This window comes from Orbicella faveolata, unplaced genomic scaffold, assembly GCF_042242905.1.
Source record: "Orbicella faveolata isolate gen_17 unplaced genomic scaffold, um_ofav_v1 contig_46, whole genome shotgun sequence".
Taxonomy (NCBI): domain Eukaryota; kingdom Metazoa; phylum Cnidaria; class Anthozoa; order Scleractinia; family Merulinidae; genus Orbicella; species Orbicella faveolata.
This window is the reverse complement of record NW_028301576.1, coordinates 241,275-251,239: the sequence shown is the minus strand read 5'-3', so window position 1 is coordinate 251,239 and position 9,965 is coordinate 241,275. Positions and strand designations below refer to the sequence as shown.

Sequence of the window (9,965 nt, the reverse complement as noted above, 5' to 3'; positions counted from 1 at the left end):
TAACAGCCTTCTCAAATAGTTTTTGACCGAGACATTCCGTCTTTGCCTCCTCGCGAGGTCTTAATTCAGTACGGGAGGCGTACCTTAAAGTCCATACTTTATTTTTACAATAACTGTCTAATTTCTCGCGCGCTGATTGGCTCATTTTTATCATCAATAAGAGTACAGACAGCGGCTTAACCCTCCCGGCATTTGACGATTTGGGGGTCTTGTTATTGTAAAAAACAAATTGACGTCAGTTTTTTTATGCGTCTGTCCTCATAACATTGTCAAAGTTTACTACGAAACCACAGCCACTTTGACAATGTTATGACGCAATTTATCATCAATAAGAAGACAGACACATAAAAAACTGACGTCAATTGTTAATTATATAACTTCCTTTCCTCTTTCACGAAACTTTGGAAGAAGTTGGAAGGTTTTTTTTTCTTTTTTTTACACGTGCGCCGACTGTACTATCAGGTTTCCCCTTCTTTACATTATATCCGCCTTCCTCCTGCCCCCTATCCCCATAGCATCTGGAAATATCATTGTTAGAAAGTAAGTCAATATTTCTTCTCGAGTTTTCAGAATTATGCTTGACTTTATGGAAAGGGAGTAAAAAATAAGCCGACTAGGACCGTGGACGACGCTCTGACCAGTTCCCCACGGTCTTTTCGTTTTGAGTCCGCAATACTCGAGTACAGCATTGAAGCGAGGCTGGAACATATTCAACATGGCGACCTCAAAGAGTGCGAACACTTATAATCGACAAAATTGGGAAAATGCGGTAAGCAAATTGGCTGGCTACACTTTATAACCTCGGAGAAAGTTCTTAGATAATTAATATTGTCACTTTTGAGCTTAAACACTTTGTTGTGCCTTTGGTGGCCTGTGCTTCGTGTCGTGCTCTTTGTTGGAAGATTTCGTTTGAGCTTAAGCCTTATGCATTCTTTCACTTTGCGCTTTGTGAGAGCAGAAAAATAGGGAGAAAGTTAAACGAGAATTACAGCAATGGATGTATTGCATCAATGTTAAGGAGCAGTTTGAGGTTGATAAAGTCACTCATATTTAGTCGACAGGGATTCAATATGTTCCAAGCATGCAGTGTTCTTGAGGCCCCATGTTACTTTTAGGAGTGTTAGCTATGCTCTCATTTTCAGTGATTATTTTTTACTCTGCAAAAGAAATTGGTGTATATTCTCTGTGTACAAAGAAGGTGATCTCTGCATTCAAACTAAAAAAATGTTAGGTCCTGGTACTCGGTTCTGAGGAAAAAAACGATGAGTTGTCTCTCACAAGCCAAGCTGTTTAGAAAAAGCCACCATTTGTATATGCTGTGTATGTGCACGCGCTAGTGAGCGTGCGCTAGTGACACGAAAATCGTGCCCACTAGGGATGTGCAACAGAACTCTGAGGAATCACCTTCAGGTGATCGTTTGCTTGGGATCTATGTGTAAAGTAATAAAATAAAGTACTTCAGTTTACAGTAGTAACTTAAAGTATAACTGAAACTCTTGAAAATATTCTTTTTTGTCAAATTATCAAGCTTTTTGATGACTTTAACTGGTACAAGTCAGTAGCTATAATTTGGCCAACCATAACACACGCACGCACAAACAAACAAACAAACAGAGAATCTTAAGTTTATCAGATCTGTCATTATTGTTATCCTTATCATAGTACATGTATGTAAATATAGCTTTTATATACGGATCATCATGGTTACCTTTAGGCACAATGTAACTTCTTTTCTGTTATTGGAAAAAATAATAACACTACACAGGATCCATACTGACGGATGTTGTACCATTTCAGGAATTCCCCATTCTTTGTCAGACATGCCTTGGAGATAATCCTTATGTTAGAATGGTAATGTATTATTTGGTTGTTTGCTCCTCATTAAGTATTTGTAGTTTGTTTACATCTGTAGAAATAATAGATTAATTAGACTCTCATAAGTAATGCCACTTTTCTGGAGATGGCCGAGTTCTTTATTTTTTTATGTATGTGATTTGTTGTCTCAAGGTAGAAAGAAGTTAATAGTCTGATCACTGATATGGGTTAGGGTTGAGGTACATTGTGTGTGTAGAGCCTCACAACTCAGGAATAATTTTCACAGCAGCTTCAAGCTCTTTGAGGAGTGCATTTTCAAGTTATGACACTATAAACTACTATTTCTACTTGTCTTCAGATGTTTAAACCTCATTGTAATTTGTTATTAATTTTATATCAATTATGCATTCTCCCACAGACAAGGGAAACATATGGTAGAGAATGTAAGGTGAGTTATTGCCGTAAATTGGTAACCAACCACTGTTGTGAGATTAAGCAAGCATGCAAAATTAACAATGCCAAGTCCACGTGTCCAGCGGTGAGTTCGGGGGAGGAGCATAGGCTCTTCTTGAACAGCATCAGGTAATCGAGCCTACAATTCCACAAAGTGAACATTTTAATGAGGAATGACATTTAAAAAGTAATATCCAGCTTCAGTCATGTAAAATGACCTTAATAGTGATATTTGTTGGTGAAAAAAAACTACATTGTTTTTAAAAATGCTACAGATTTGCGCACGGCCATTCACAGTGTTTCGTTGGTGTCCTGGTGCTCGTATGAGGTTTAAGAAGACAGAAGTCTGTCAGACATGTTCAAAGTTAAAGAATGTTTGTCAAACATGCCTACTTGATCTTGATTATGGTAAGTATCAATATGATGTTTCCTTCTTGGTATTTTAAGGCAGAATTAAGAGTTTCTCCCAAAAAATAACAACAAATAACAACAACAACTATGTCACAGTTTAATGTAAAGTTATTTAATATCTTATTCTAATTAGATGTCAACTGTACTTTAGTTATGATTACATTCCCAATCTCTTATTTGAAACAAAAAATTGTTAATTTTAATATAAAGGCAGAAAATGCGATCATCCTGACAAGTAATAGAGAGTAATGTATTTCTACTCAGAATGTTCTTTATTAGGGTTAAACCTTTTTTATTTCGTGCTTTTTGAAGGCTGATATCAAAATGATCCCAAAGTATTCTATTCTTGTATATACAGAGCTAGAAGAGTGGCAGATCATTTTAAAATATGCAGTATTATAATAGTTTGTTACATTCTGATTTATATTATCAATACTTATATATTATCTATATTTTCTGTAATCTGTTTTAAGGCAAGAGAGAGGACAAATAAAGATTGTTGTTGCTGTAATTTATGTTGTCTCCAGGTTTGCCAGTACAAGTCAGGGACCATGCCCTTGGAATGAAAGATGATGTACCAAAATCTGATGTTAACAAAGAATTTTACACTCAGAATGTGGAGAAAGAGGTCAGGAATGCAATTGTCTATCAACTTTATTGGTCACAAAATTACAATATAATTAAAAGAAGAAAAGGACCAATAGGAATTGCGCGAACGGGAAAATAAAGTTACCCATGCGAGGCGCAACCCTAGAAGCTAGTAAGAATGGTGATAGAAAATCTTAAATTTGATAAAAATTACAATAAAATCTAATAATTACTTATAGTTAAAAATTATAATTAAATCTAATTAATTACAATAGTTTAAAACAAGATGCAGATAATATTAGTCACAGAAAATTAAGAGCGGTGGCAAGGGCAGTTACGGAAGAGGAACCAGGAGCAGGGCATGTCAATATCATAGGTAGTGTCCAGTAAAGTAAAATAAGTGGCGTGCACAAAATATTTGAATAAACTTGGGCTAGAAAATTTGTCTTGAGGGGCGAGATTACAGATAGTGTTCCAGGGTTTTACAATTCTATTGAAAAAAGAAGCTTGAAAAGTTACGGTTTTACAGTAAGCAGGTTTTAGTACGAGGGTGGGGTTCTTAGAGCGGGACCAGCCATGTGTGGTAAAAGTAACATATCGTTCAATTTTTAGGTCGGTATATCCAGAAATACAGTTATAGAGAAATAAAAGATCTCTCAGTTCCCTGTCATATGTTAGTGGTAACAAGCGAAGAGTCAGCAATCGTTGTTTGTAGGACATCTCGCCGATTCTAGTTCTTAGTATCCAGCGAGTGGTGCGCCTCTGGACTCTTTCTAAGATTGTTCTCAAATTGACACTAGCAGGAGACCAAACTTCCGTGGCATAAGTAAGCTGTGACTTCACAAGAGATAGATAAAGTGTCCGCCTTACTTTGATGTCGGTCATAAGTGAGCAAGTTCTCTTTAAGAGTCCCAGCATTCTATTAGCCTTGAATACAATACGCGTTACATGCGAGTCCCACGTTAGATTTTTAGTAATAGTTACACCGAGGTCTTTTTCTTCCTGAACACGTTGTATGTTTACCTCGCCAAGGTGATATTCATGATTTACAGGTGTTTTCTTTCGTGTAATTGTTAGCACTTTGCATTTGGAGGCATTGAACTTCATATTTGATTCGTGGCTCCAGGTGTTTAAACTTGTCAGATCCTGCTGGAGAATAGCATTGTCCTTCACTGACAAAATAGTACGGTGTATTCCTGTATTCCTTAAGTATTCCTGGAGGGAAGGGCGAGGAGAGGAGAGGAAGAAAGAAAGGAGAGGGTCTGACAAAGAAAAGCCTTCATTGGCTTGTGTCAAACATCCAAAATCTGGACACAAAAGACTCTTAATTAATGAGACTAAGTCACAGAAGAACCATACTATAGCAATTCAAGACCTGTATTCAAAAAGCTTTGAACTGTTCATATGAGACTATCTGAAATGTTATAGTTTTTTCAGAGATGCATATTGAGCTGTGAGTGGGTGAAGTCTCAAATAAAAGCCTCCAAGTTCAGTTCCTCTCTGTATAATTTCCTGTACTTCACTTTAACTTGTGCATGATGTTGTGTTTGTTGCAGTTGGCTAATTCAGATGGCACGACCCCTGGTGGAACACTTGGTAAAGCCAATGCACCCAGTGATTTGTTGCTGAAACTAGCCAGGACCACACCCTACTACAAGAGGAACAGACCTCACATCTGCTCATTCTGGGTAAAGGGCGAGTGCAAGCGTGGTGATGAATGCCCTTACAGGTCTGTGTTAAACATTGTCAGTTAGACTAATTGGATTATTTGAGGGGTCACTTTTTGTCTACAGGGAAACAGCATGCCACATGCTAAATTCTCCCACTGACAGTATATCAAAGATACAGTATGAATGAATGGTTGACAAAGGGTAGTCAAGTTGACTACCACCTACTATGAAAATGTAGGAATATGTAAGTTGTCAACTTGTTTTAGTATATACTGTAAAGGGCAACAGCAAAACCTACAATTCTAGGTATTTTTAAACCAAAAATCAAGATTAATTTTCCCTTTCAAGGACAACATCCATGCAATTGTGTTCTGTCAGTAAATACTGTGTTTAGTCTAAAGAGCCCCCCACCCTGATTACTTGCCACCTGTGAATAAGGGCTGTACCTGGAATGTGGTGCTTATTTGGAATTATTTAGTTCCAGAGCATTGCTAAGTTGAAAAGTTTTTCCAGGAGTGGATTGATTTGGACCTCAAAGTTGTTATTTTGTTCTTAGACTTCCTATGCTATTGTTATCATTTTTTTTTACAAAACAAGGAAATAGAGACTATTCAGTAGCACTATAATTTTGTTTTGGAAATTATCAAATTTGAAATAAGTCCAGTCCCTGAATATATGGCTCCCCCTTGAATAAACACTGCAAAGTTTTAGGGTTTAGGGTTAACATTGACAAGTGGAAAAATTGAACAAGTGCTGCAGCACTCTTTTGAGTAAATACAGTAGGCAGTGATTTGCAGAAATTCAATAAAAGATTCCCAGTGTCTACTAAACATTAACAATAAGATTATGATTCCAGATTTCTATAGTGTGAAAGCTGATGAGAGAGAGAGAGGGCCAAATTTCCTTCAAATTAATGCTTTCAGTCTATTCTTTTTGTTTTTAAACCATGCTATATATTTTATTAAACTTAAATTATATTTGTTCAATTGAAAAAGCATTTGCTGACACTAATTTGTGAGTGTTCCATCTTATTGATTCATATTAGTTATTTTTTTAAAAGGGGAATTTCCGTGGGCAATCCTAGTTCTAGTTTTATACCTTAGTTTTAGTCTCACGTTTTTAGCTTTTACTACGTCTGTATTTTAGACATGTAATGTATATTTTAGACTTTTCTTTTTTGGAGGACCCTCCTGAAGACCCCCTCTAGGTGATTGGAGGCCTCCTCTTAAAATATTAATTCATTATTATTATTATTATTATCATTATCATTATCATTATCATTATCATTATTATTATCATCCTCACATAATGTTTGCTTAGAGTCCTTAGGGCCGAGACCAAACCATGGTCCTGGGGCACTAGGGGATAGCCAGTTTTTAGCTTGATAGCACCCTCCTCAAAATGTGTGCTGTACCTAGCAAGGTTATCTTTTGTAGTTCACTGATGCTTAATTGGCCAGGAATTCTTCCAAGATAAGTTTCTAGTCCCTTTTTGATAGCTCCAAGTGCCCCAATGATAGCTGGTATCGTTTCCGTTCTCATGTCCCACATTTGGCTTGTTTCAATTTCCAAGTCCTTATACTTGGATAGTTTTTCAGTGACTTTCACGGATGTGTTTCTGTCTGATGGTACTGTCATGTCAATAAATTTACAGGTTTTCGTTTTGTGGTCTTTAATCACTATATCGGGTCTGTTGGCTGTTATTTTCCTGTCTGTGTGTATTGGCATGTCCCATAATATCATGACATCCTCGTTTTCTGTAACTGTTTCTGGCTCATGGTCATACCACTTTTCTGATGTCTTTATATTATAGTTGTGACAGACTTTCCAATGTATATATGCTGCTGCTTTATCATGTCTGGGATAGCTAAGGTGTTGATTGCCTCAAATCTATTGGCAGCATTGAGCTCCGTTTTTAGGACCATCCTTACTCTGCGGTAGTATTCCTTCCTCACTTTTTCTTTCATCTTTGCATGCTGTATACCATCACCTTCATCCATGCCAAGGTATTTATATGTGTTCTCTTGGTCTAGTTCCTTGATACAAGTGTCAATGTCAAGTTGTAGATCGGAAGTTTCTGTCAACTTTCCTCTTTTGAATGTGGCTTTAGCGCATTTGTCCAGCCCGAATTCCATCTTGATATCATTGCTGAATGTCTTTACAATATTGAGCAGGCCGGTTTGCTGGCCTACTCCATGCCCTTTATTATTATTATTATTATTATTTTATTATTATTATTATATTATTATTATTATTATTATTATTATTATTATTATTATTATTATTATTATCGTCCTCACGTAATGTTTGCTTAGAGTCCTTAGGGCCGAGACCAAACCATGGTCCTGGGGCACTAGGGGATAGCCAGTTTTTAGCTTGATAGCACCCTCCTCAAAATGTGTGCTGTACCTAGCAAGGTTATCTTTTGTAGTTCACTGATGCTTAATTGGCCGGGAATTCTTCCAAGATAAGTTTCTAGTCCCTTTTTGATAGCTCCAAGTGCTCCTATGATAACTGGTATCGTTTCCGTTCTCTTATTATTATTATTATTATTATTATTATTATTATTATTATTATTATTATCAGCTCATAGGCCTTCAACAGAAATACTAGATAGTTTATATAGATGAATGAAAACTTATTTAGGTAGCTCAGCTGTCAGAGTTCTTGTTCATTGTGAAGTTCTTTTCCAGACATGACATGCCTACTGATCCTAATGACCCTCTGGCAGACCAGAACATTAAAGATAGATATTATGGAATGAGTGATCCAGTAGCAGCACGTCTACTTAAACAGGCTTCTACCATGCCGACCCTGGAGCCTCCCTCTGACAAGTCCATCACTACACTGTATGTTGGAGGATTAGAGGGAAAAGTGGAAGAAAGTGATTTAAGGTGAGCAAATGAGACCATTCTTAGCAGGTGCAAAACATTTACGTTTATTATGAATACATGACAAAGACAGCTGATAGAGCCCATAACTAAAACACTATGCCACTAAAATCAGTGGTATAGTTGCAAGTCACATATGAGCTTTATTTCTTCTTCCAGGGATTATTTCTATCAGTTTGGTGAGCTTCGATCTATATCAATGGTTCCACGACAGAACTGTGCATTTGTCTGCTTTACCTCAAGAGCAGCAGCAGAAACAGCAGCAGAGCGCTCCTTTGGCAAACTGATACTGAAAGGACGGAGAATGAAAATTATGTGGGGCAAGTCTCAAGGGCAGCAACCAGCCCCAGGAAAACAAGGAGGCACTTCACTGGCTCCAGTACCAGGATTACCAGGAGGTGAGTTTTTTCAATCTACACATACTCTATGAACTAAAATGACCGATTTAAATGTAAACTGAATGTTGCTATGGTAGCTCAGATCTTGGTAAACATAATGTTATTTGAAATTTTCATCTTTCTCTCGCACACCAGTAATGTTCAATTTTCTGTTGGATTGATAATGGCAGTGCTTTGGTCACTCAAAGTTGAACAGTATTGTACTCAAAAATCCGATTTAGCCACCTTAAATCACTCTCTGACAGCAAAGGAATCGAACTGCCATTTTTCACATAATGTGGTTGCAATTACACACAAGCAGAATATTCACAGTTAAACACATTTAGAAGGTATTACAGATGAGCAGACCATTATTTGTAGGCAGTTATTTGCAGGTCACATGGTGGATTCTTGGGCAACAAAAGAGAAAAAGTGCATTAACTGATAACATTAGTTACTCTTCATAAATGATTCTCCTATTAGCCACATCCAATGATAAGAATGCTACTTTAGCCTGAGACTTAAATAAAGGTGGAATTGGATGGCTTTCATTTGTATTAGTTTTGGTTGCCATCTGACACATAACTTATTAAGAAATTTAAGACATCCTGTTATATTAAATCTGTTTTCTGTGTTCCTCTTTCAGCGCTCCCGCTGCCTCCCACAGAAGAAAAAAGCCCAACAAATTTCTTCAACCTTGCTCCACCATCCAATGCAGCATCATCTGGTGCCCCTCCTGTTCCACTTACTTTACCACCTCCCCCTGGACAGGTTCCAGGTATGCCCCCTCCACCCATGGGGCATCCATTACCTCCACCACCAGGAGGATTCCCTCCCCCTTTTGGACATCCACCATTCAGACCACCGCCAATGCCTTTTTATGGGGCACCACCTCCTCCCCGTATGCCTCCACCTTCAAGGCATGTCATGCCTCGCCCTCCACCTGGTCCTCCACCAATACACTACCCCTCTCAGGATCCTCATAGATTGGGTGCAGGAAAGGGTGGGGAAGGAGGTCCCCATCCACCAGCCCCTGCAGCTGCCAGTTCCTAGTCTATCAAAATTGTCTCACCTGGAATATGGTGTTTTTAGAAATAATACACTTGAAGTTTCTATATTGAAAACCCTAAAATCTGACCCGTCTTTAAACTGATGAGAGAGGCTTTCTGGTTGCTGGAGGAATGCAAGATATAACTATATGGAATAACATCACAGTTTTTATAAAAGTTTACTTTTTTTATGGCTTCAACTGTATGTATTCAAGAAGTAATGTATGTGCTATTGTAGACCTTCATTGCTATATCTACCATGGTTCATTTTGCACACTGTTCCTTTTAATTTACAAATTAAAGCAGCTTTCCAGCCACTTTAAGAATTGTTTAGATTTCTCTGTTTTCGTACAGCCTGTCACCTTAGCTGTTTGAAAGGCAAACTTGGGTACCACTGCAGGGAACCTAACTAATTGGCTAACAAGACATGCTGATTGAGCTGTAGTCATCATAGATATTGAGGAACTGCAGTTAAATTAAGGGGAAAAATTAACTCTACTCCAGGACAGCTGTTAAAGGAAAATGGCTAGGCTTCCTGGGAGCTGAAGATACCCTCATCAAACGACTCAGAGTTACCCACTCCCTGCCCTGTCTAGTCTCCCGTTTTGGGATGGTGTTCAGTTCTCTTACGATTCTATTCGTGCATTCAACCATTGAATAAAAATACGGGACAATCCAAGGGACAACCAAAAGGTGCCCGCTAGATGACCTC

The 9,965-nt window shown here is 37.9% G+C and overlaps 1 protein-coding gene across 1 annotated transcript; it reads left to right on the top strand.

Annotated features, from left to right (window-relative positions):
• The first annotated feature begins 545 nt into the window (after positions 1-545).
• LOC110051749 (pre-mRNA-splicing factor RBM22-like) lies at positions 546-9,579 on the top strand. Its single transcript, XM_020757823.2, has 9 exons — positions 546-769; positions 1,798-1,851; positions 2,234-2,263; positions 2,544-2,676; positions 3,207-3,307; positions 4,824-4,996; positions 7,630-7,830; positions 7,987-8,225; positions 8,851-9,579. Exons 1-9 carry the CDS (start codon positions 716-718, stop codon positions 9,255-9,257), a joined length of 1,392 nt encoding a protein of 463 aa, XP_020613482.2. The 5' UTR covers positions 546-715; the 3' UTR covers positions 9,258-9,579.
• Positions 9,580-9,965: the final 386 nt, after the last annotated feature.

Coding starts and splice junctions, on each gene's coding strand:
- LOC110051749 (XM_020757823.2), top strand. CDS start 716: ATGGCGACCTCAAAGAGTGCGAACACTTATAATCGACAAAATTGGGAA. Junction 2,677..3,206: donor CCTACTTGATCTTGATTATG/GTAAGTATCAAT, acceptor TGTTGTCTCCAG/GTTTGCCAGTACAAGTCAGG. Junction 7,831..7,986: donor GTGGAAGAAAGTGATTTAAG/GTGAGCAAATGA, acceptor TTCTTCTTCCAG/GGATTATTTCTATCAGTTTG.